At 40.6% G+C, this 26,134-nt stretch overlaps 2 protein-coding genes across 8 annotated transcripts; one reads left to right on the forward strand and one right to left on the reverse strand.

Moving 5' to 3' along the window:
- Positions 1 to 105: 105 nt before the first annotated feature.
- Positions 106 to 23,253, reverse strand: CEP104 (centrosomal protein 104). Of its 5 annotated transcripts, none has more exons than XM_075520397.1 (23): positions 21,149 to 21,208; positions 20,223 to 20,387; positions 19,546 to 19,719; positions 19,093 to 19,231; positions 18,344 to 18,409; positions 17,881 to 17,957; positions 17,552 to 17,720; positions 17,174 to 17,332; positions 16,361 to 16,609; positions 15,266 to 15,469; positions 14,564 to 14,731; positions 13,684 to 13,857; positions 11,939 to 12,115; positions 11,421 to 11,627; positions 10,823 to 10,939; positions 10,163 to 10,199; positions 9,573 to 9,654; positions 8,860 to 8,968; positions 8,417 to 8,555; positions 7,891 to 7,958; positions 6,300 to 6,390; positions 4,912 to 5,056; positions 137 to 2,012 (listed from the first exon to the last, which is right to left on the reverse strand). In XM_075520397.1, exons 2-22 carry the CDS (start codon positions 20,333 to 20,335, stop codon positions 4,920 to 4,922), a joined length of 2,856 nt encoding a protein of 951 aa, XP_075376512.1. In that variant the 5' UTR covers positions 20,336 to 20,387; positions 21,149 to 21,208; the 3' UTR covers positions 137 to 2,012; positions 4,912 to 4,919. The 5 variants fall into 5 exon arrangements, with proteins under 5 accessions (XP_075376511.1, XP_075376509.1, XP_075376510.1 ...); XM_075520398.1 differs by having other exon boundaries at positions 163 to 707; XM_075520396.1 differs by lacking the exon at positions 21,149 to 21,208 and adding an exon at positions 23,125 to 23,253 and having other exon boundaries at positions 106 to 5,056.
- On the forward strand, positions 21,253 to 26,134 carry DFFB (DNA fragmentation factor subunit beta). Of its 3 annotated transcripts, none has more exons than XM_075520404.1 (7): positions 21,253 to 21,388; positions 21,460 to 21,586; positions 21,700 to 21,894; positions 22,614 to 22,693; positions 22,865 to 23,035; positions 23,271 to 23,371; positions 25,966 to 26,134. In XM_075520404.1, exons 1-7 carry the CDS (start codon positions 21,275 to 21,277, stop codon positions 26,132 to 26,134), a joined length of 957 nt encoding a protein of 318 aa, XP_075376519.1. In that variant the 5' UTR covers positions 21,253 to 21,274. The 3 variants fall into 3 exon arrangements, with proteins under 3 accessions (XP_075376519.1, XP_075376517.1, XP_075376518.1); XM_075520402.1 differs by lacking the exon at positions 25,966 to 26,134 and adding an exon at positions 23,875 to 24,091; XM_075520403.1 differs by lacking the exon at positions 25,966 to 26,134 and adding an exon at positions 23,875 to 24,091 and having other exon boundaries at positions 21,706 to 21,894.

The following is a 26,134-nucleotide window of genomic DNA, read 5'->3' on the forward strand; positions in this document are numbered from 1 at the left end:
TCGACGCCGCAAGCGGCGGCTTAAAGGCTGAGCCGAGGGCTGCCATCACTGCGGAGCACCGCGTTTGCTGCAGCGGGGCAATACGGTGCGCCAAGGTGCTGCCGTGGCGTTGCTTCTGCAGCCACGCTTTCACCCCCCCTGTACTGATTTCTGTTGGAACAGCGTGAAAATGCAGAGGTACCGTCCAAACTTGCTAAACAAATTTATTAAACAAGTGCAATAAAAATAACTTACATGTTTAACATAAGTGACTTTTTCTCTTGAAATGATAGCGATAAAATCTCCAGGATTTAAATACCTTATCTGCTTATCCGCATAATCTATATAAATTGCTCTCTTGGGGTAGTGGAACTCCAAGCGTTCGCTTGAGATTAGATGAATTCCTGCACGCAGGGACACTGGCTGCTCTTGAGTCGTCCCTGCAGTTTAGATGGATGAAAACAACTTGGTTGACATTCAGGTACAGGATGGAGAAGGAGATCAGATAGAAAAAAGCCTGTGAGATAGGGACGACAGTCTGTTCTTTCTTTAATCAGTAATGGCGGTATATCATTATTAAAGTTTTCCAGTCCGACAGTTTGGAGAACTTCTTTCCGTTAGCCAGACCTGCACCTGTGTGACATTTTTGCTCCAGAACATTTTACTCAAGACTTCATCGCACAGGAACAAATTTCGCTGTGTTTTTCACACCAGTGTTTATTTTGCCACTGCAGAAAACACAGGTTGTTTATTAAGTGAAAGGAAGCGGCCCAGTGAAATCATCCTTTAAATATGACAGGCGGTACTACTAAGCTCAAAGAAGGTCCTTTCATATCCTAAAAAATTTTCCATTTTCTCACTCCTAAGTTGTTTCCAGTTCGTACCATTGAGTAGTTAATACTATCTTTATACTTCGCTTCAGAAGTGCATTTTTTTAGTCTAAAGATACCCAGCAATCTCACTGAGTGTTATGCGCTCTAAAATACTTAACTGATTTCTTTAAAATGTTGCTAAAGAGCTATTCTGGATTTGAAAAAAAAACTTACAAAGCCCCGAGGCGCACTGTGGCGTGCCCAAGCCTATGCATGTGTCTTTTAAAAGCTGTCAAGAGGCTCTGGAACGTGCTTCTCCTGCGCATACCTAATTCCTGCTCCCCAGTCTGGGCTGGGAAGGTGAGTGAGAGGGGTGGTAAGGACAGGGGAGAGGCAGGAATCTCCTGCATGACAACTTCTTGCAGTGAAAAGGCTGCAGACAGGTATTGCACGGGTCCCTAAGGCATAACTGCTGTGCTCTACTACGGAGCAAAGAGAAAAGCAGTTACCATGCTCGCTCCGGAGCCCCAACAGCCACACGGGGAGACAGGCAGCCTGAGCACAGAGCAGCAGGAAAGCGTCCTGATACACAAACGTGAGAAACAAGTGCTACGCAGGGGAAAAATGCCTCCAAAGAGAAGGTCTGTAAAAGTGCCTTCTGCTGCTCCCAGCTTTTTTGCTCTTCAGATCAGTCAGCACTGGGAAATACGACCCTCACTATAGTTAACAGTGTTTGTGGGGTCTTGGTTTGGGGGTTTTTTGGTTTGTTTGGTTTTTGGTTGTTTTTTTTTTTTTTTTTTTTTTTTAAATCAAGTCTTCGTTTCTTTTTTTTTTAAAAACATGTTTAAAAAGGTTGTCCCATAAAGTTATAAAATGGAAGGCACACATCCTGCTACATGCAGGATTTAATGGATTATTTTAATTACGCTTTGCTTGGCTGGGTTTAAAAGCCACGGTTGAGGAGCAATGGAGAGCTGTATTTACCAATTCAATGTACATACTATATCAGCCAATCCACAATACATGGAGGACCTTTGCAAACAGGTTTTTTTCATCAACCATGCACAACAGAAAGCTCACAGTTTTACGTCCAAGAGGAAAAAAATGCTCTGGGCAACAGCTCATGAGCCTGCAGTCCACTGCGCGTGCTAATCTCTGAGCAAAATCACTGGTTATTTTGCTTGCATGAGGAATCAGGTTCTCAAATAGGAACCTCTGCCACTAAAGTAGAAATAAAAATACATATATATTTGTTAATATATATTAATATACATACATTAGGAATATATATATATTTGGAAGAGTTAAATAAACAATTTATATAAAGACTTTCAAAATAGAAGCGCACCAATCTACCTGTAAAATTCCTAAGCTTGTAGACAGGCTGCACGCAAACGATAAAAACTGCATATTACAAAGTTAGTGCTGTATATACAACACAATACCGCAAATTCACTCCCTGGTAGCAAAAAAACCCAACCCCCAAAACATCTACTTATATTATGGTGATCACTCATTCTTGTACCTGTGGGTACCTGGATGAGGGACAAATTAATTCTATCCTGGTAAGCAATTGCCTAAGTGTTACAAGTAGAAACGTCAGGATTGTTGCTTTAGGTACGAAGTTTCATACATTGTGTCTTAATAGAATTTGTTCTCTTTGGAGCTGTTAAACAGTCACATGCTGTAGTCTATGGATGTTTATTTCAATCAAGCTCTAACTAGAGAAGCTCAATATTAGAGCTGGATTTAGAAGCGAGCTGAGAGAAAGTACACTAAAGCAGGAAAAAAGGTCTAAATTTATTAATTCAAGCTTTTCAGGGCCCCACTAAGATTTTTTTCTTTTCTTTAAGGGGCCATTTCTTGGGGATATATTTCAGAATTAACTGTGAGATTTTAAAGCGTAACTTTAATTTTTACAGTAGCTCCATCGACACACACTCTTATTATGTACCAAATGGGACTCTTGCGGTTTAGCTTAATCCTCTTGTCAAGTGGACTAATAAGGCACTTAGTGCACAGCGAGAGAGGCAGCGCGGAACAGCCATTTCACATTGCTTCCTACGTAATGGCACGTCATACGGCAATATCCAACCAGCCCTTTAGCTTTTTTATTTGGTGCTAATTCTTGGTGTTGAGTAGCGCTTTGGGTACTGCTCTACTGCCTTTAAAATTCTAAACCTGAAATATATGTAAAGGCCAGGCTTCCACAGCAAAGCTGCTTCTCACCACGCATGGCTTGTGTTACTCCTAGAGCCTCGGCGGAGCCAAGGAAGAGACATCCATTTCACTTGACGTTATTAACATGCTTGAACTCATAAAATTACAGACACCGGTATTAGCAAGGAGAGCAAAGTTATCTGTCAAAATAACGTTTCTAAGAGTTTTAAAAATGAGTGGAAACGTTTTATGATGGCCCTGATCCAATTCCTTTCCTTGCAAGGTCAATTAGAGCTTTCAGCTAACTTAGGAGGTGTTCAAAGATACCAGTCAGTTTTAGAAAAAAGTACAGTTCCCATTTCCAATGAAGGAACCACGAGTTTTAGAGCCTAGCACAAATAAATAGACTTGTAAGCTTTCACAATGGCTATAAATTTGCCCCATTTTAGCTGACAAAGTTTATCATGACAAATACACGGAAGAAAAAGGCAGCTGTTGTAAACACACCAATAGTGTCTTTCCTACTATCAAAATACATTAGATCCTGGCACAGTGGCTAAACTAATCACCGAGGAACGGCATGATTCTTTGATTTACTTCATTATACTTGAGGAGCAGACAACTGAAAAAGCTTTCCAATTCCTGGCCCTACTTGTAAACATGCCCTAACTGAAGCAAATAAATCCACACTATAGGACTTGCAGTGGAAAAAACAAACCCTATCACTTTCCTCGACTACATTGCAATTTCTCCTTTTTTTTTTTTCCTGCTAGCAAACACACGAGGAAGAATTTTGCTTTATGGAATTGCTGTTTTACCCATTAATTGGTTCAAGAGTTTATCTATACAGGATCACACAGGTCTTTTGGATGACCAAGATACACATTTCGTATAGTCTGACATGTCTGACGTACGTGCATTTTTCATTTCACCTTATGCCAGCTGCGCATCATAGCAGGCAAACAATGGTATTGCTGAGACACCAACATCATCATCACATCAAAGGAACCTGTGCGACTGCAACAAGCCTATTTTGCTCACTGTATACCCGTATTTTCAACGGTGTTTCCTCAAGTCTAATTATGATGAATTCTCTGTAAATGCACTGATGTGATGCACAAATACACACAGGCAGCCTATCTCCTAGCCAACCAGTACACACAGTTTAACTTGCGACCTATTTGTCTACCATAAGTGTCTGATGGTAAGACAAAATTATTGACACTATTACTTTCAGCATGTTATAAAGTCAATTTTGGCAGAAAACGATTAGCAATATATTCTGCAATTATTACATTGAAGTGATCAGGTGGTAAAGTCAGCTAATACAGGTATTACTTCCCAAGCTTTCAGAAGATATAATTGCAAACAAGTGTCACACTTGCATCAAAAGAACAAATGCTGTTCAGCTCTGTCCTGAAAGTCTAGTACAATTTCTGCTTGGTAGGTTTCTTGCTCTTCCCCAAAAGAAAGCCAAAACACAAATGACAGTGGCTTTTGGATCATAAGGAAATTCCTTACTGGATCTCAAAACCAGGCTGTTAGAACCACAGCCCCAGAGTAATCCATGAACCAGGGTACAGCCTCTGTGCTGACTGCGACAGCAGCTACACAGTGTGGCCATGTTAACTCCATACTCATTGGGGAGTTGTTTTAATATGAGGAACCAGTCAGAGACCAATGCACGGCCTTCCTTGTGCCATACAGGGAATGTGGCAGGCTAGATCTGTCCCAGAACATTTGTGTATTTCTAACATGCACATTTCTAGGAGAAAACCACAGTGCTGCACAGACAGCTAACACAAAAGTTATGTACCGCAGCTACCAGACTAGGCAAGTACTGCTCAAGGCTGAGAACAGCCCCATGTAGTCAAGCAAAAAAGATGATATGAGTTGCCCACAATTTTTAAATAACTATTAACAACTATATGCCCAGTTATTAAGACAAAGGAAAAAATACTTGTCCTGTCATCGCTTTGAGTATGTTTTGCCAGTGCTTTTATTTGGGCCCCCTCTTGGGGTTGGGATCTTGCTTCCTATAGAGGGAGGTCGAGCGTTTGCTCCTGAAGGACCTGGTTTCCTTAAATACTGGCCACCTATTTTGCCTGTGAAGAGAAAATACAGATCGTTATTGCAAGCACATCTAGTCCCAGTCTTTAATTTTATCTCCCATTTTGATTCTCAAGATATATTAAGTCTGAATGACTGATGCTAGCAACTATATGTTGGCAGGCGTCCAGTCTGAGGTGTGTCTCATACCAGGAGCAGGAGGACTAAATGGTCAGGGTTCCTTTCCTGTCTCTAGGAAGTCACTGTGGAGCTTTAGCTGTATCCAGGCAGGATTTAAGTTCCTTCAATGTTTCCAAATTCTAAGCAGCAGCAAACTAACTAGCATTCTCATTAGCAAGTAGAAACAGCAAAGCTGAAGACAGACAGACATGATTGTAGGTCCAGTTCAATACTGGAAACTGTTGAGTTTAACCGCATCCACTTATGACAGCTGAAAGAAACAATTCAACAGTTCTTTCCAGGAACTTGGAGTAGTTGTAAAACGCAGATATGAGCAAAGCAAATATCAGACAGAGAAGGTTAATTCTAGCAACGACCTGAACGTGCAGCGGAATGAAGAACTCTGAAAAAAGTCTGAAGGAGGAAAGGTTTTGGATGTCACTGGCCAAAAGAGTTTTGGTGCTGCAGGCAGTGAAAATAGCTTGTTTAACTTCTGTGTTCAGGAAATAAAATGATTTTGCATGTGCTTCATAAATAAAGATGACTGTAAAAAAAAAAACCAAACACCTGACATCAGCATCAATATCTCTTTGTTGGTGAAGAAGCTGCACAATCATAAATTCTGCCTAGCTCCCGGGTCTGAATTGAAAAGGAAAAGCAGTACACAGCACTAACTATTCAATTCATCTGGTAATTAGGATTAGATTAGCATCTTCTGATTGGACATTAAAAGCTAAATCAGGCTCTCAGTTCTTTGTGTCAGCGTTCAGGAGCTTTCCAGAATGTTAACTGTTTAGTATCACCGCTGATTTTCTATTCACGGTCATACTATTATGCAGAAAAAAACCCTGAACTGATCAAATTATCAAATATGCCAGTTTCCCCAATCAGCTGAGCTAATGCCCTCATTTTGAGATTATTGTTACTGAATGATTTTGAGAATTTGCTCCCTAAGCATACTGTAGTCTATACCAGTGTAAGAAATATCAGTTAGGTTACACAAATGCAAAAAACGTGTTGAATTAAGACCCAGCTTGCTCTTGAGGATGAAATACTTTTCTTAAGTAAAGGCAACATAGTAAAAAGCATAATCATTATTATCATAAAAGAATATCTTACCAGGCTGCACCAGAAGAGTTTTGTTTATTGTGGGTAACCTCCGTTGATTCATTTTACAGCCATCTTTGCCCATTAGGTGAGATTTCCAGGCCTAAAGTCAATTAAAAAGTAGTGATATTACAATACCAGCAAAATTAGCCAATCTTTTATCTAGTCACTACGTACACACGCACACTTTTTAAAACATGGGGAAAGTGAGAGTTGTATACAGACTTTATGGCAATTGCATTTTAATCTGCTCACTCGTAAAAGCATGAGCACCTTATGACTAAGTGAAATAGAAATCAGTATATCCATTTTTTAAATGTAACTTAAAAGGTATATCACAATAACAAACCCCAGCCAGATCCTAGAAATTAAAAGTGAGTGACATTTGTTTTGGGTTTTAAATTTTCTTAGTTAACAACTGAGTTCAAATCAGGAAAAAACAATGTACAAATAACATGGAAAATCTTTTCATCTATACATATTTTAAACTGAAAAAGCGTGGGCATACCTACAAGGTTATGATAATAGTTAAAGCATTCAGCAACCCGAAGGAGTAGGAGCTGCTATTACAAGAAAACATGGCAGCCTCTTCAAACTAGAGGCTATGTGAAGTCTCTTACTTACAAGAATAATTTGGGCAGAAGTAAGAAAAGAAAAAAAAAATCCAAACAATGCATACATTTCTCAACAAACGTTTCAGATTTGGTTACAATATTTTCTGAGCTCCTCACGCTGGGCAAAGCAAAAAGGATTTGGAAAAAAACTTGGTTTTGAGAACAGAAGCACTACTCAACAGTCCCATTGAAAGGAAGAAAATGACATAGATTACGTATCTGCCATTGACATTTAACTGGATCTAATACTCAGTATAGAGTTGTTGGCTGCCTCCTGGATAGTCTTTTTCTGAAAATTAAATCATACACAGAACTACTTAAATATGATCATAATGTAGTGTTAGATGATTCATATAAAAGACTGAAACAGATATGTTAAGTATTTTCTGAACAAATCACTTTTTATATAATACCAATACATATTTTCAATTGCTGAAAGCACATTTTGGAGCTGGCATGGCAGACATTTCATAGCATTAGGCAGTTACAGGGAACAGTATGTAGAAATTAGAGAGAGAGGCCACCTCAACTCTCTTGACAATTATAGCAGTTCTTGCTTACTTTCTTCATGTCAACTTTTTATTATACCCAAATCAACAATATCTTAATCCTGGATGTCCTGTTGGATGTGCTCAGTCCTGCTGCAGTATTTTAAGCTGCATAATGTCACTCCAAACACTATGGCTGACAAGTGAACTCACAGAATCTGGTATCAGCTGGGAATTTGGAAAGCTGTAAGATGTATAGCTGCCTATGCAGGAGGAGAAAGACTGACACCAAATAGCCTGTAGCCCTGTGGTTCCCATATACACCTTTAAGGGTAGAAGACCCAGATTCAAATATGGTCCCCAGAGTGTGAGATAGCCATCATAGACCCCAGCAATAATCCAGGCAAGTTCTTAAGTCGTTGGGTATAAGCCAGTGTTAGAAGAGGACACGAATTCAGTCCCCGTGACATAACATCAGACCAATCTGGAAAGAAGTCTTACCTCCTCTCCTGGGGAAAAGTTGTCATGGCACAACGGGCAATGGTTTGCCACGTTTTCTGGTTTGGCAGCTGAAATGATTAGAAAAATAATGTAAGAGTTGCAAAGACAGGCTAATTTCAAATACAAGAGGAGAACTTGCACAGCAAAGATCATAAAACTACCCCACGACCAAACCAGCTCCTACCCTATTATCATTAACTGCTCTCAAAGAATTCCCACGTTTAATCATCTACATCAAAACAAGATCAAAAGGAATGATAGGGTTTAATCCGCAAGGATGTGGTAGAGGCTTTCTGTTCTCTTCACTCATCCTCCCCACATGCATTCATAGAAACGAAGCATTTCAACCACCGGGAAACTCAGGCATTTATTCCAAAAGCGATCCCTCCTGAGGATTTACTTAGATTTCTAAGTCCACAATGCAGTACCTAAATAGAAGTGGTCTGACTTGCCAAAAATACACAGCATTTGAAATTCTGACTGACTTGACCTTTGAAGTTCAACCTTCCTGTTCGAAACTACTCACGATTGCAAGTCTTGCTCTTAATATGTTTGGGCAACTCATCTTTTGGAAGGGCCTCACTGCATCGTTGACATTTCCCAAAGCTGTCCTTTTTATCACAATCAGTCAACAAGTGCTCTGTCAGGCTTGCTATTTCCACCACCTGCAACAGAGCAAGAGGCATCCAAGATTTGTACTGTACTGAGTAAATAAGGATAGCATTTAAAAAACTGCTTATGTGATTTGGGGAAGTTAAATCTCACTTTCCCAAATGACAAAGGGAAAATGAAATTTTAGTCCAGTTATTAATACAATTTATAATGCTGCTCTTTTCAAAAAGCACTACCCAAGATCACACAGTTGCGTTCAGAATTCATCTACCTTAGCATTAAATATCTTATAGCACCTTAAAACCAGAATAACAACAGTTAACGTCTTGCAGCATCTCTAGAACGTTTATGCCTAACCTGCTTGCAGTGCTCGCATCTGGTTAACATAGGGCAGTGTTTCCAGTAATGGAGATCCAATCCTTCCTCTGTGAAGGATTCGTCCCTTTCACCACAAAAAATACATAAGCTAGGAATAAAAATACAAACATCAGTAACATCACAGAGCGAAATGGATGAGCCCTGTTTCTTCTGTTAGAAACTATTCTGTAAAATAGCTAACATCTTGGTACACCTTATTGTCCCTATATCGTGCTGACATTAGGATAGGGCGTGAACAGATACTATTATATAATTCACAGTAAATACAACTATAAAGCATTTGTTCATATAGAAAGACATAATTCCACAAAAGCACTGAGAACAGCTCACTGAAACTGGCTTTCATGGCTCCAGGATTTTCAAATGCTTTCTCTATGAACTTGTCCTACAATACACACGAAAACTACAATATATCTTTGCCTTATTTTATACTGGCAGCTGAATGTTAAACTGTGGCAATTTCTTATCCCAGAACCAACTCAGAAAACAAGTTCAAGGTCACGCTATCTTAAAAAATCAACTTCTAGGATTGCCTGGTGATAATTCCAAATCTGTTAGAAGAGATTTTCTTTTTCATTGTTTAAATGCTGAAGGTATTAGCTTTGATCTACTGGAAAAATGTTATTAATGTTATTAGCTCGCAGGTTATACTAAGTGCTTAAAGGTGATTAGAAGCTGCTCATCTAACTTACTTATCCAAGTAATTTGCAACAGAGGAATGATCATCTGGAATCTCTGCTGCTGCAGGCTGTGGGCTTTCGTTTACCTTGTAACCTGTAAAAAGAGAACTATTAAAACCAAGATCACATTTTAATTAGTTTTTGTGCATGCCTAGAAATACTGCTTCTCTGGATCTTAACAGCAAAAAAAACCCCTTAACAGAAGCATACCATTGCCATACTGGTAAACAAGCACTGAAAGACAACATACCTGCAGGCAGCTGAGAAACTATGGCTTTAGTGATCTACAACAGTAAAATATTTTAGTGATTATTTTTACATGTAGTAGATGGTCTACATGTTGGGGAGAAATCTAAAGTGGTTTCAAGCCAAGACTTGAAACCAAGACTATTAATTTCTTATTAGAAATTAACCGGTTATCTGATTGTAAGTTTTCTTTCGTGAACATAATGGTTACCTCTATGGCAGACAGACTCAGCCAATTTGAAGCACTCTGGCATGTCTTTATCTGAGATAATTCAATAATCCATTAAGCATCTGCAGTGTTTCAAAGACATCTTGAAATATCTCTACATTTCTTAATACTATTTGAAACTACCTACCTTGATACTTTGGCTTCTGAAAATCAGATTCTTTCTCCTATTGAGCAAAGAAATTTAAGTCAGAAATTTCCTTAATGACAGTGATGCTTGCCAGGGAGAAAGAGAACAGATTATATCCTGATCTTTCTCTGGAATTAAAAGCTCAGAGGCAGAGCCAATGCATTGTAACGTTCATGCCTCTGGTCCTACAGCAATTCTCTCGGTATTGAGGCAGCAATCTTCTGAGGATGGAAAACAGTCCTACTTCCTGGCATTGGGGTAGCTGACTACCTTTCCAAGGCTGAGATATAAAACTTAATGGAAGTGCAGTACAGCAGGCTTCTGGAGGGCCTTGACGCACCCAGTACAATTCCTATACTCTAGCTGGCCCAGAAACACTTAGACTTGTAGAAACACCCTCAAATTTACCATACAATAGACAAAGCTGTTATAAAAAAGAATCCAAATTTTATACTATGTTTAGGAAAAACACCCCCTTCAAATTTTAAGCTGGACTGCTGAGAATGAAAATCAGTTAGTGTATGTCATGGAGTCTCTTTCTCTCTCTTTTTTCTTTTTTTTAGTTTATAATGAGACAACAGTAACGTTAATTATCTAAGCCTGTGATACCTGAGGAAAAAAGGATTAAAAAAATAAAAATCAAACCCAAAACAACCTAACCTTTCCAGCTTGAACTTCTGCTTGTATCTCCTTTAGAGCTGCCAGCTGACCTTGCAGAACTTTTATCTCTTCCTTCTTCTGTTTCTCTGCTTCTTCTGTTGCTGCCTTTCTCTGTGCCTGTCAAGAAATACTCTTTCAATTGCAGAAGTTTTTGAACCGTCTGTCATATAGAAGAGATTGCAAAACACATCAGCATAGAACAAATGGTCAACGCAGGACAAGAAATATCTTGCTCGGTTAAATGATTGGTCTGTTACAGTAACACCTCCCTCCCCTCACATTCCTCCGTACTAACCTGAAAGAAACAGATGGCATTTCCTCTGTCCTTACTGTTCCCAAGGCTAGCCAGCATAAAATAGTATATGTGTATTATTTCAGAAGTACCACCCCTGTATTCTTTGTAGGCTTTATTCGTACCAGTGAGTATATGTAATAAACTGAACACCAGCTTTTTACACTAAGTAATGTTAACAACACACCTTAAGATACTCTGCTACGTGTGTCATTCAATGTCTAATATAGCTATGAAATCAATATATTGCTCAGTGGAATGCAATGTTTAAAGGAGCTACCTGTGTTCTACAATCTTATTACATACCCTAATTTCAGCTTCAGAAAGTTTACCATCTATTTTAGTAAATCCATCAAAGAGTGTTTTATAGAGGACAGTCTTGCGAATGCTCGCGTCATCTGGAGGAAGATATTCTAGTATAGCAGCCTTGTGCTTCCTGTACATGTCAAAGATAATGCGCAATGCTACATCACGAACTTCATAAACTCTGTGTTCCAAAGCTCCTGTTGCAAACTGAAAAGAAAAAAAAACATTATGCCTCTCTTTTCCCATGTGTTTTTAAGGACTTGTTTATTAGTCTAAGACAGTTATTTCACTGCAGTGGGAGAAATCTTCATACAGACAGGTTTTTCCAACACTTTTTGACCCAGTGATTCTTTTTTTCTGTATTGGCATCTTGCTCCCTCACAAGGTTGTGTGTTGTCACCTCCAAGAGGCTCAAAAATTCTCTTTAGTAATTCACCAAGCACTCCAAAACAGACAGACAAGCCCTAATAAAACAGCAACAAAAAAAAGCTTCACATGCTGTAAACTCAGACTCCTACCTTCATGACATTGCCGATGGTAAACCCAGAGTTTTCAGTTCCCATGTCTTTCAAGAGGCATTCCACTAATTCCACTTGACTCATTGCCAGATGTGTTGGGGAGTTCGGTTTTAATGGTTGAACCAAATGAACTGGAACAATCTGAAGAGGTTTAACTTCACTACACAGTGCCATTTCCTATAAATGTACAGAGAGTCAGTGTGCATGTAGGAATGCTAAATGTGGAAAATTAACTGTCTTTGCAAAGTAGAGTTATTCTAAGTTACTTATAACAAGTTAAGTAAAATGAAATAAGCCTTCCATAAGAAGTAGCTCTTTATTTGTTACTTTAGCAGCCAGAAATTGCTTGCAAAGGCTTTAAAGAGAAGATTATACAGATGTTCGGTCTTGCTTTTGGCATCAGAGAGAAAGCTACTGGGAAATCAATAAAATCTTAGACGTGCTCAGATGAGTTATAGAACTGGACTGTAAGAAAAATTTCAAGAACTCCATCTTACACTGAACTATCTGAGGAGGAGGTAGATGAGAAGGGTCACAAAGGATACAAAGTCTTGACATTGCATCAAGATGGATTTCAAGAGTGCTTCAGAAGACATATGCCATCTTATAATTTTTCATTCTATTTTGCAAAGAACCTTACGGGCTAACTTCTGCTGTTATTCAAAGCTCAATGTTTATTCCTTTGCTGGTAGCAGAATGTTTAATAACCTGAAGCACCCCTCCTCCAAGTTCCTGTCAGCTGACAGACACTCAAGCAGATGATGATGTCCTGCAGCCCCTCTTCCCGAGGGCCAGATGCAGTTGTCACTGGGTTGGCTGATCTGTTTTGGACATACCAATTTCTAGAAATATGTGGCACCTTCCCTAGAGAACTGCTTATTCAGGCAGTGTATCATCTATTAGCAGCAATACAAAATAAACACATTTTCCTTCTCTCTCGTCCTGTCTACGAAAATACATTTGTAACCATGTTCTCATTTCCTTTCTCATTCAGTTACAAAATCTATTATAAACAAGCCAAGCAGTAGTAATAAAGTAACCTGTCACCTTTGGGGTTCCAGTGACACACCAGACCCCTTCACACAATAAGGCTGTTAAAATTTTAATTACATCCACAGCAAAAGAAAAGTCTGTTCCCTCCATGTGTGGATGCAAGCAAGGATAAGTAACCCAGAGCCAGTGATTCACTTCACTCCACTCCACTCCTGGGACTGAACTAACACATTTTCACACTGTTCTTTCTTCTAAATTCTACTGGAAAAGAGAGCCTGTAATCCTCTAGCAGCCATTCACAGCTGCTCTTTGCTAACATTGAGCAAGGAATGGACTGTGTCTTTTAAAAAGGGCATCTTTTTTATACTTTTGCTAAGTTGACTTTCAAAAGTTGACTGTCAAAAATGCAATCAAATCACAACACAGTCTGAGGAGTACGTTGTATACCATCTTGCTCTCTTCTCTGTAGATCACTTGCAACTAAGAAGAATGGAAGAGCTATACCCTTCTTGCATCTGCAGCAGCAGCTACCTCCCCACGCTGTCCCCCACAACACAGGTGACAATACACGGCTAGAAAAAACACTGCAAAGACACTAAGTTGGTGCTACCACTTTGCCTTCCATATAAGGCTTAATCCTTTACAGCAGAAAACTCTGGACTTGAAGTCAAGTCTGATTAGATGTTACCCACCTGTAAGCTCTGTGACATTCTTAATGCAAATCAAACCGTAATTCAAAGAAAAACACCTACCTGAATAAAGTTAGAAGCCACAAGGCGAAGACGGCATGAAGAGTCTCCTGTTCTAGAAAGCAAATTTGGAAGCGTTTTTTCCACACAATGAGAAGTTTCTAGTTTTCCTAGTTTATGTTTTGGTATATATTGGGTAATGATCATTTTTAAAAGTTTCAGGGAAGCTTGAAAAACCTAAGTTAAAAAGAAAAAGGAAACACTGAACAAAAAACCCCACACAGATCCCTGTTTTCAGACAATATTATAAAATCTTTTCTGTAGTTCTAAAGAACAGCAGCAACAGGAATCTAGAATTACAGTAACACTCTTAATGGAAGCTACTTCAGATATCTCTCTTCCAGAAAACATGTTGCTAGGGCTTAGGCTTCAGAATTTGTTTTATAAAGAATAACACATCTCTTGATTTTTTTTCTTTTCTTCTTGTTTAAGGCTTATTTGAAGCCTAAGTCTGTTTAGGCTAACCGTAGTTTCTCAAGTTTGAAACTAAAACTTACCTCATTGCTGTATTTCAACTTTACCAAAAAAAAAAAAAAAAAAAAAAGCACAAACCAGAAAACCCCCAAAAGACTCAACCACACTATGCATTTACTGCATCAGCAGTTGTTTCTCAAGCTCATTACTCAGCCCAGGGCAGTATTTTCCATGCTGAATGCTAGACAGTGCCCAGTCCTTGATCCCAACTAAAAGCTGACATTTCTGTTGGTTTTGGTGGTTTTTTGGTTTGGTTTGGGTGTTGGGTTTGTTGTTTTTTTAACTTACTCAAAAGTAGTTTTACAAACGATTTGTTTAAATTATTTAAAGTGTGTTAACCACACGGTTCTACAATTTTTGTTGTTAGCTCTTCGCTGGAGCATTTCTTATCAAACATATTACAACTTACTGAAGACACTATGTCTTTGATGGCTCTCCTTACAAGAAAAATGGCAGCCCTTAGCATGTTCTTTAAATCATCCTTTGGAGTGTTTACTGACATTTCCATCAGCTTCTTGTATACAGCCAGTAACGCATCTTCTCGATACGACCAAGTTTTGGAATATGCTCCTGAAACCTGAACACAGAACAAGTTTATCTCTTAAAAGGTCAGTACTGATATTTCAATATTTATTCAACATTTATATATAGGAACAGCCTCAAAAGAACATATGAACTTAAGCATGAAATCCCCAGGTGTTTCCTACAGGAATCTGGCTTTTATTAAAAGCACATATTTTTTAAAAACGATGAATAAAATGGATTAACAGGTCAGGCTCAAGGAACCGTCTCAGGCACAGTAATGGTTTCTCTCCCTACAAAAGACAGTGGCAAGTTATGGGTATTCTGGTAGAGTCCATACCCTAAAGCAGTCTACCGGACACTATCTGCTTAATAACTCATCAAGTAATCCATCATAAAAGCTACAGCATCATACAAGTGTTAAAAACAGGCACCCATATATCCAAGGTCAAATTTTAATCTCAGATTTTTAAGTAACAGCTCTGAACATGTAAAAATCGCATCAGTGGGTCGTTGTTGACAAGAGTGCATACCACATCAACTCAACACAGATCACAATAATCTATGTGTTTATTTTGTTGTTCTTTACCAAAGCTTCTCCAAAAACTTCAATAGCAGGGCTGGCCTCCCTCAGTGCCTTCTCAGTTAATGGTTCTGGTTCCCCAGTAATGCCGCTTCTTAGAGTATCATTGATACGCTCTTCAGTCATCTCCGTCTCAAGGTACGCAATTGCTTCGTCAGACTGTTTACAGATAGCTGGAAGAGGTCTCTCATCATAAGGTAAAAATTCAACCTAACAGAGAAGATAAAATTTGCTATTCTAGAAATGACTTAAATATGAAGTTGTTTCATGACTAATTCAATTCACCTCAATGTATTTTTTCCCTGTCAAAGCAGTATCGCTTTACAATTAAGTACAGATGTTGAAGTTCCCATAATAACATCATGAAGAAATAGAATCAGTGCCTGTGAATAAAACTTATTTCTTGTCTATAAGATACAATAAAACACACACAAAATGCCTTCTGTGGAAGTGCACACGTCTACAGAAGAAAACACCTGTTGATAGGAAGTCAGAAAGTCATGAAGCTTTATTTGTTAAATTATTCTGTGTCAACATCCTGTTAAGAGAGAATACTACTGCTGCTAGAGTCAACGCAAGTCTTCTTTAGCTTTGCCAAAAGCTGGAGCAGCAAAACCTAGAGATCAAGATAACCAGACACTACGATTTTCTTCCTCTCTTCAGACATGACACCAAGACTCCTACCCTACCAACCACCTTCCAACAAATTCCCTTGCTGCTGTAGATTCATCCAACACCATCTCTAAGAAGGAGATTTATTAAGCCATTAATGGAGCAAGCAGAATTCAGCTTCCACTATATTGGCTGCGTGACCCCCGATTAGTCATTCAATACCTATTTGCTTCCACTTATCTATTTGTAAATCAGGTATAATCCCCTTTTGCCTCAATCTCAATGAACATTTGTAAAAGCTTCCAAAGAAATTCAAGAAAGAGAAAGACCAATGCCAATTATTAGATGGGCACTGCTCAGTAATACAGTCAATTTCAGATACTATATAAGCCATGAGAACAACCACAAAAGACCTTGTTGTTTTGGAAGGTTGAATACAAGATCATTTGCTGTGATAGATATCTGCAGTAATAGAGGCACACTACTCACATTTTCTTTGGGAAATACTTCCCTGGAGGTTGTGGGATGAGTCACGGGAGGAGGAGGGGACTGATGGAGAACAATGGGCTCAGTAGAAGTGGGATCTGCTGACTTCTCTTCCAGCAAAGGCTCTGCTTTCCATGCCTCTCCTTTTTGTGGTTCTGTGTGCCCACAAAGAGGTGAATTTGTAGCTTTTGTGTGCTGAGGATTGTCAGTATAAATTGTAGGCTCCAAAGGCAATTCAGGTGGTTTTCGAATCTGATAAAGGGAAGGAGATTTTGTAAAGCAAGGCTAACAATGTACTAAAATCAGAGTTAATACAGCTACAACTCTGACAGTCAACAAGATTCTGCTGCTTTCAAGTAAATATCAGACCTCACTCACAGAAGTGTAATCAGTTCCACTGGGTGCAGCTTTATGAAACAATTGGAAATTTTATCACATTAATTCTGTATGGTTAGCCATGATGCCAGCATAAGGCTGTTATACCCCTTCAAAATACGAGGAAGTACCTTATGAATCTGCATTGGGTAGCCCTGAAATTATGCAAAATATTCAGGATTCTAATGCCATTTGCTTGAGACCTTAACAGTTTAATATAATGTCATTTACAGAGAACTAACCATGTTCATAAAATGCCATGTGCAAGTCTTTGGTTAGGGGAATCCACAATCCAAACAGAAAACTTAAAATCCATATGTAAATGTCATAAAATACCTGTGTAACAACCCTTATTCCCTGAATTTATTTTGGTTGCTCTGCCATTTCTATTTAAAACACCCACACAATAAAGCCTCCTGAATTAGGAGTAACAGCACCCACCATCAGCTCTGCATCCAGAAGGTCGTGGAGCTCCAGTTGCTGATACACCTTCAGGCGGTATGCTTCCATTTGCTGTTTCTTCTTTTTAGCAAGATCATAATCCTCTTTCTCTACAGCATAGCGCTTCTCTACCTCATACCGTCCAAGTCGTTCCCCTACCTAGAAGAGCATATAACAAGCTAGCCTGGAATCACATTACTGTACATACATATATGCTTCAGTATTTCCAGCCAAGTTATTAAATCAAGCTATCTGATTTTAAAATTACTATTTTGAAAATATAGTGGAAATCATTACGATTCCACATGAATGCTAGAGTCCCTGATGGACTACTGGCATACTGTTCGGCTTAAGAGATAAACAGTCTTTCAACAATACCTTTTGCAAGTCTGCAATAGCTTGTTTGAGTTTCTTGGCATAATCGTAGCGTTCATGACGGACAGCTTCGCGCTTCTTCTCATCCAGTCTACGTATTATCTGAGCGACTTCTGGATCCTGGTACATGTCAAAAGCCAAATCATCCAGAGGTGAAATGGAGTCAGGTTTCCTGAAGATATAAAATGAATAAAATAAACTTTCAGCTAATCCAAAATAGACCAGCATATGTCTTCTCTTTTCATTAGCAGGGAACTAACAAAATAGAGACTGAGAACTACTTTAGACCAAGTAGATATTTTGCCAGGGTATATGCAAAAGAACATCCTTACCCAAGGTAAGTTCCATCTAAGGCAGGATCATCTGATTTAATTCCTAAGTAGTGGTCTATCAGCTTCTCTCTGGAAGGCTTTGTAGGGGAGAAAAGAAAAAATCTTAATGCACATTCATCAAGTGTGTGTTCAAGACAGAAATTCTGACTTGCCGCAATGAACACAAGCTATGCAACTTATAATACTTATGTTTTGGGGCATATTTAAACAAGAGAATTTGGAGAGGCTGAAAATGCAAACATTCCAATTGATTATGTTTTATTTTTTGTATCCACAAATTAGGCTCAATTTTTGAGAGCTTTCTTGCTTCAAGATAACATAAAAAAAAAAATTAAAAAATCAATACATGGCAGCTCTGCTACAGCACAAAACTAGGAGAACAAAGATGCATTCCATTGCCCCAAGAACCCCATAACTGAACACGTGTAGCAACAGTAAAAAGACTGGGACGCTTTGCACTTACAGTATTATTGTTGTCATTACTGTAGTCTGCTGGATCTCCAATGATGTTTATAGCTACTAGGGCAACCTGGGATAGATTTAAAGAAAATGTAAATGCATAAGGTCATTACTTTTTCTGTATCTTATGAAAACTGAAACAAAAAATGGTATTTAAAAAAAAAAATGGGACCTGGGGTCTCCAGGGTGGTATGGAAGCAAAGAAAAGCACTAAGTGCTAAATGTACTTCATGCTTCATTAAAAATTTATTACCAGATCTACAGACCACATTGCATACTCATCAGTTGTTCCCTTTTCTGGCCTGGAATGGAAGTGAAAAGAGCCACTGCAGAATTGAGGCAAATACTTGCTTTTTCTGTAACAGCATGGCTGTACAGCACCTCCACTTAATGCCACATCAGATCCTAAAGACTAAGAGTGGCTTTGTAGCGACCACAAAGCCATTCTCAGAGAAAGTACTTTGTCTTCAGCACAGAGCCTGCTGTGCAGTCTAAAACTCAAAATGAAAGGCAGTAATGGAATGTGCACTTGACTTGTTTCTTCTGGATAAGTTGCGTGCACTTGGTCAAGATTCCGAGTCACTTCTAACCTCTTATTTGTATTTTCTATTTTAAAAGAAACCAAAAATAAACCCAGGAGCTTTCAACCAACATTTTTAGCTTCTACAAATCAAGGGAGCAGATTTCTATGCCTGTCCTGTACTACTGAAACTTTATCTAGCTTACAAAGTAAGGACTCTCAACTCAACTTACCTGACCGTATAAGTTGTATTTGTTGACATAATTTTTATGGAAAATCAGCTTCAGGTACTGGCCAACTGCATCCATATACACAGATTTTAACTCTCGTGCTTTGAAATCAGTCTTTTCATTGTCTGAGAGCGGGACATAACTGAGAAAGAAAATGTAACAAGTAAGCAGGGAAAACGTACAAATACATAGCTGTATTTTTCCTCCTCAGGTTAGTACTTTTAAAACTCCCTCGTAACTAAAACAATGTGTGCTGTCATCTGACAAGAGTGTTCATCTGCATCATGCCTCTTACACCTACGTCTTCAGCCTTGTTACAGATCTAAGCAAGTACGGAATCTCTTTACTGCTTGCAACACAGCGTATCAACGTTGCGTGCAAAGCATAATGAACATTATTTCCTCCTGAGGCCTTTCTGATTAAGGTAGTAAAACCATTTAGAGCTTTTTCACTTACCCTAGTCTGTGAAACCTCTCTGACTGATAAGGAGCAAAGTATTCAGGCAAGCTTTCACTGATGTAGAACTCAATTTTGCTTGAAATCATGTACTGGTGAGCAAGCAACTGCAGTTTTCGTATTCGACATCTCTCCACCAACTGCAGAACAATTTCCTGTGGATACTGACAGAGTCTGAAAACACACACAATTTCTGAGTTTTAAAGATTTTTTTAAAGATGACTTAACATTTAATCATGAAACTTTCCAAAGTTATTATAGTTTAATTCAGCGTTACAAATATTGTAGAGTAGAAGAGTAGAAACACTCTTCGCTTTATTGCATGCATGCGTATGTTAAAGTGCCCCATACATATCTAGAGGGTGTGCTGCAAAGACTGGATTTTTAATACTCAGCCAAAGCAGCTGCAAACTCCAAGACAACTGACAAGAACAAATATAGTTCCCTTTTTTTCTTTTAAAGGACTTTATTTAAATGCAATGGGATGCCTTCAGCTGGTAACCAAGGCGTTCTTTTCCCCCCAGGATAAGGATTCCATGGGATTAAAGTAATTTTTGGGGGTTTATAATCAGTTTGGTCTGGGATGCTGTAAACTACTCTGACCATGCATGGTACATCTCCCAGTCATTTTAAACTCAGTGCTTCAGAACTACGCACATTCCTCCCACTCGCAGTACCTGGGTGATCGCCATCCATTCACTGTCGGTGCATGAACCATCAGCTCTTTTGCGCTGAAGCCATCTTCATGTCCCGATGAACTAACAACTATAAAACCGATCTTGTGTGGCATCCTGCAGAAGTGAGCTAGTCAAAGCAACAATGTTTCAAGCTTAAGCTAATCCCTGGAAGGACAGTAAAAGAACACTGAAACACTAAAGTCAAAGAATTAAATCCCGTGGTCCATCAAGTCAGTAGATGATGACCACAAATCTAATTTTTAATTAATATTGGCACCACAAACCGCACCATGTTCTTATGCTGAGCATTTTATTAGTACTTAGTGAAACGAGGGTTTAGCTAACTTGTATTGCAGTTTGCCAATAAACTCAATTAAATCTGCTAATCCAAGACGAAGCTTTAAACTATCTGAGCTCCAAAACGCGCACAGGAACGACCCGTACCGTCCTGTGTGCGCTTGAGCCGAAGGAAAAAAAACAAAACAATCAAGAATAGGGTGAATTTAGCCAAAAGCCACCTAGCACCTTTTCACAGCTACACACGCCCCTAGGCTGCTGACAGGGGCGGCAGCGGAAGGGGGGCAACGCCAGCCGGGACAAGCACCAAAGACCACCGCTACCCCCGCACCGCGCCGTAGTGATATTATGGCATTAATTTCGGCCCTCTCCCTCCTGCCCCCGGCCCCAGCCCCGGCCGCTTGGCCACAGGAGGCGGCCGCAGGCCGAGGCGGCAGCAGGCCGAGGCGGCGCCCCGCAGGCCCCGGAGGGGTCACGGCGCTGGCTCGGGGAAGCGGCCGGGCCGCGGCCAAAGCCGCCCTACACGGCGGCGGCCTGGCGGGGACCTCGGGGGAGGCTCACCCGGGCTGGAGGGGAGATGAAGGGAGGAGGGGGGGAAGCGGCCGGGCCGGGCCCCGGCCCCCACTTGCCTCGCTGCGGCCCCGCCGCCCGGCTCTCATGGCAACGCCGCGCCCGCCGCCGCGCATGCGTGTGTCCCCCCCCACCCCCAGCGGCCCCTCGGGGCGCATGCGCGCTTCGGCGGCAGCGGCGGGGCCATGTCGGAGCCGCTGCGGGCTGTCCGGCTGCGCGGGTGCGGCAGCCCGCGGAAGTTCGGGGTGGCGGCCAGGAGCCTGCGCGGGCTGCTGCGGAAGGGCTGCCGGCTGCTGCAGGTGCGGGCCGGGGGCCGTGGCGCCGGGCCGGCGGTGCGGGCCCGCCCGTCTCTCACCCGCCCGCGGGGCAGCTTCCCTTGCCAGGCAGCCGCCTCTGCCTCTACGAGGACGGGACGGAGCTGACGGAGAGCTACTTCCGCGCCCTGCCGCCGCAGACGGAGCTGGTGCTGCTGGGCCCCGGAGAGACCTGGCGGGGCTGTGAGTGCGCGGGGGCGGCGGGCGGGGGGCTCGGGGGGGAACAACCGGCGGCGGCGGGGCAGCGCCTGGGCCCGGACGCGGCCCCTCAGCCGGCGCCGCCTCGCCCGCGCAAGCCGCAGGTGCCAGCGACATCGAGCGGTTCCTGGCGGCCTTCTACAACCAGAGAGATGCCGTCGTCGAGGCGGCGCGGAAGCTGCTCTCCGACGAGCAGGGCCCCCGGAGGCAGAAGCTGCTGGCGGATCTCATCCACAACCTGAACGAAAACATCCTGGCCGAGGACAAGGAGGACGACAAGAAATGGTTTGAAGGTACGTCTGCCGCCCGCGGGGAGCTGCTTAGGGGCACCGGGTCTCACTCTGCTCAAAAGAGTCACTGCTGTCAATTTTACTGTTCTTACAGAAAAGCAGTTTAAAAATCTGGGAGTCCTTCTGGCTGGTGCGATTTGGTACCTGGGCAGGGGATCAGTCATCACTTACAATCGCATGCGTTTTTAAGTTTCTTTCGAATATATGCATATTTACTATCAGAAGATGGTAAAAAAGCAATGTTCCCTATTGCTCTAAGATCGCTCTAGAATACGTTTTTCCCCATTAACATAGGCCTGCATTTACAATCTTTTAACAGTTTGCTAATAGTATATTGATAACTTGCATGTATCAGCCAGCTAACCTTTCTTTATGTTTTCTTTATACTTTCTTTGCAAGTTCCCCCTCCTATTCCCAAGTCACTGCTGCAGTTCTTCCTGAACAGTTCAGTTTTCTTTTCACAATCCGTTAGTGCTCTGTGTGTGCACATTAACGAGATACATTTAACTATAATATCAGCTACTGCTCTCCCAGCACATGCTCTGCATCGTCCTTTTAAGTGCTGAGAGCAGGGTAGTCTTGAACCAGTAAAATAAAAATGGGAAAGAAAAAAAAAAATCTGTGCATACTGAGTTTGTGAAAAGAAGGGATAAATACCCAGCTAGGCAGAAGCACAGCACTAAAAGTACTAAGTTACAACACAATCTAACTCCTCCCTTTAGGTCTAGAGTCTCGTTTTAAGAACAAATCAAGCTACATGCGATACAGTTGTGAAAGCAGAATACGAAGCTACATGAAAGAGGTAAAAGTTTCTGTTGAAGTAACTTATTTTCAAGCTGCTAGTAAAAGTAATTCTGTGACCACATATATATATAAAAACGCTTTTATAGTGCAACATACTGATTGTAGAAAAGAGCCTCGGCTGCTACAGGCACCAAGGAATGATTGGGGTTTCTTTTTCCCCCCTCTCTAGGTTAGTAGTTTTATTTCAAATGTTCATCCTACAGCAAGAGATGCATATAAAAGGATAATTGTCCTGATGTCAGATAAACTGAAATCTGTGAAATACAACGGATGCTACTTTGACAGAAGAGAGGAGGAGGCAGTCCGCCTGTGCACTACGGAGGGATGGTTCTCTTGTCAGGTGAGTTCAGCCCTTTCTAAAGCAGAGAGTCTTGGTTCCAGCAAGCAGTGGCACGACTTGTAACGACATCAGAGGAAGGAAACAGTTACCTGGATGCTTGCGTAGTGCAGTATCAAGTTTGGTGGGGTGATGATGTCATAGCGTGCGTGATCTATCTTTGGTTAGTTACAGCGAGCGGAAGGACCACGCTGGGGTGACGAGCAGTACGCTTCACTGTAGCCATCTTGTTTTACAGGGACCTTTCGACAGAGATGACTGCCTAGATAAGCATTCTATCAACCCCTACAGCAACAGGGAAAGCAGAATCCTCTTCAGTACCTGGAATCTCGATCACATGTATGTACAAAGTATTAATCCAAACGTACCTGTTTCACGCCCTTCCTCTTAGGCAGGAAAGGTATAGCCATTGAATCATTACCTTGTCCTTTCCCCCAGTGCAGTTAGCTCCGCTACGCATAGTGCATTGTGATAAAAGACACTTGGATGCTGCAGCTGTTTCTGGTAATATGAAATCCTGAAGACAGATTATAATGCCGTCTCTCATTAGCTGCCTTGCTTCTGTTCAGATTTTCTTTGTATGGAAACATACCCCTCCTCACCACGTTATCCTTTGTGAACAGTCCTCGCTGGCAAAAACCCTCAGACCCATTTTCAGGCATTGTGCACTTGTGAAGCAAACAGGATTTGCTAAACTAATTTCCTCAGGAAAAAAAATAAATCGTAAACCTAGTTATGGTGAAAGAATTCAAATTCCGCCTGGCTCTAAAAGGAAGATGGAGACTTGATTATTATGAAAAAACTTTTGATGGCAATATTGTTTTCTCTTTTGTGCACTGAAGAATAGAGAAGAAACGTGCTGTTGTCCCAGAACTGGCAGAAGCTGTCAAAACACGAGATGGAAGAGAAGTGAACTGGGAATACTTCTATCAGCTGCTGTTTACCACGGATAATTTAAAGCTTGTACATATTGCTTGCCATAAGAAAACCAATCATAATCTCAGCTGTGACAAAACTAAAATTTACAGAAAAAGGAAGCAAAACCACGAGATTTCATAGTGCTATCTCTGGAAGTGACTTCGGCTTTTTTCAAAATCATGTCACGTGGTATCATTTTTAAATAGCTCTAGTTTCTTAAACAAGAACTTATTTAAGAGTCCCTGGCAAAAGGGAGGTGCTAAGTAATTCAACTGCAGTCTCACAAAGCATACATTCATATCATGCCTAATTCTACTCTCCCACCTTCTCACTACAAGCCTTCCTTAGATCACACAGTGTTAAGTGCGATAAAATGCAGCTGTGAGTCAGGGTATAAAAATGAGGCCAGAGGCTGACACTGGTTATGCCCTACAATCTCTTGCCATGACAAATGCAGGCGCAAAACTCACAGTACACAAAGTGAAACTTAGACAAAACTTTTCTTAAACACTAATCTGAGGGGACTTACAGATTCGTATTTCTCTGAACATTAAGCCAAACAAAGAATACTTCAGGATAATTATTTTGCTCTGTGCCTTTTCCAGGTAGATAACACTGTATTTCAGGTATGCCAAAGGGCGATGCAGTGACAGAGCTGCTGGCTCTTCTGTACCAAAATACCTGCGCTCATCCATGACCACTCCATTTGCCGCTGCTTTAGATGTGCATCTCCTAGAAGGAAGAGCAAGGCCATGGCATGTCTTTGCTTTTACCACCGTTCTTTGTCAGCTTTCCTATTGATTTCTCTCTCCTTTCAAACAGTTTCTGCCTCTTTAGCTTGAGTTTGCTTGAAGCAATACACGCAATGTTACTGTATAATAATCATGTTTACCTGCTGCTTTAGAGAATATTGCTTTTGTAACACACTTCTACCTCAGGTAACAAACTACAAATAGATAAATTTTTACTTGATTTTTTTTTAAATTAAATTATCAGCTGATAGCAACGGAACTTTTAGGGACTGTCAGTGTTAAATGACGTGAAATTTTTTTTTTTTTAATAAAAAAATTACCACTAGCTTTCTGTGTGTGTATGTGGAGGCAGAGGTGCAGGAGTGGTTAATCAATCAGGTGTAATATAGCATGGCCAATACAGACTAGAAAGACTAAGCACAGGGAAACGTGTTTATGAATGGAGCGCTAGCTAGTTCCTGCTATGCAAATAACATCACTCAGCTCTAGGGAAGAGCTCCGTTTTCCCCCGTATCGTTGGTCCTTTTTCTTACCTGGACAAATCTGGCTAGTCCACACAGAATTGTATTACGATAGTATTGCTGTGTGAGCCATAACTTACTAGGTCTTGGAAATGCGGGAGCTTTGCTAGACAGAGTATTGATTTACTTTAACCAACAAACTCAATCCCCCTCCCAAACATTTCAACATGAAAAGTACATAGGTGCATTTTAAATACAGGATTTCTAATACCACTGCATTGAATCGATCCTTCCAGACTGCCTTACTGAATATACATCATCGGTAACTAAGATGGAAATGCACACTACACTGTTTTGACATTGGGGAAGGCATCACAGCTAAGATTCTGATGACAAACACAATGTCATCTGTTTCCTACAAACTGAAAATCACCATTTTACAGAGTGCTGAAACTAAAATGAATGTCTGTGTGTGAAGACATATTTGCTAGAAAGAGACGGTAGCAAATATGGCATTTAAGGAAAGCTGGGAGAGCTACTTCAAGATGGAGTTGTGCTGAAAACCATGAATATGCTATCAAAAAATTAGATTTTTCTGTGTTAGAGAATTAGAGTGAAAAGGAGCCAAGAAATATCGTTGATAGAAACAATGCATCAGCTGGAGTGGAAATGTGAATAAATTAACATGTCATGCATATACAATTTGTTTGGCTTACAACTTTTGAATGTTTAACAGGCTATAGCTGTAGAAATTAATATTTATTTAAACCATCTGCTGATAACATTTTCTCTATATTTTTAGAAATGTAGAAGAAACTATTTATAACAATAAAGATCTGGAAGCTTATTGCATAATCACACTTTCAAAGAAGTTTTATCATAAACATTGGGTGAGTGAACAGCTCCTGAAATCATCTGAGGTTGCTCATTTTCTAAAAACTCAGGCCAAAATAACAAATTTGGTGGACTGA

This window comes from Mycteria americana, chromosome 18 (genome assembly GCF_035582795.1).
Source record: "Mycteria americana isolate JAX WOST 10 ecotype Jacksonville Zoo and Gardens chromosome 18, USCA_MyAme_1.0, whole genome shotgun sequence".
Taxonomy (NCBI): Eukaryota; Metazoa; Chordata; class Aves; order Ciconiiformes; family Ciconiidae; genus Mycteria; species Mycteria americana.

Bases quoted from the DNA above. Each gene is read 5' to 3' on its own strand.
- CEP104 (XM_075520396.1), bottom strand. From the start codon at position 20,335: ATGCCACACAAGATCGGTTTTATAGTTGTTAGTTCATCGGGACATGAA. The intron at 12,116-13,683 runs GTAGGTGTTTTT...GTACATTTATAG, and splicing joins TGGCTTCTAACTTTATTCAG to GAAATGGCACTGTGTAGTGA. The intron at 7,959-8,416 runs GTGAGTAGTTTC...TAATCATTTCAG, and splicing joins TAAGAGCAAGACTTGCAATC to CTGCCAAACCAGAAAACGTG.
- DFFB (XM_075520402.1), top strand. From the start codon at position 21,275: ATGTCGGAGCCGCTGCGGGCTGTCCGGCTGCGCGGGTGCGGCAGCCCG. The intron at 21,587-21,699 runs GTGAGTGCGCGG...CGCCCGCGCAAG, and splicing joins CGGAGAGACCTGGCGGGGCT to CCGCAGGTGCCAGCGACATC. The intron at 22,694-22,864 runs GTAAAAGTTTCT...CCCCCTCTCTAG, and splicing joins TACGAAGCTACATGAAAGAG to GTTAGTAGTTTTATTTCAAA.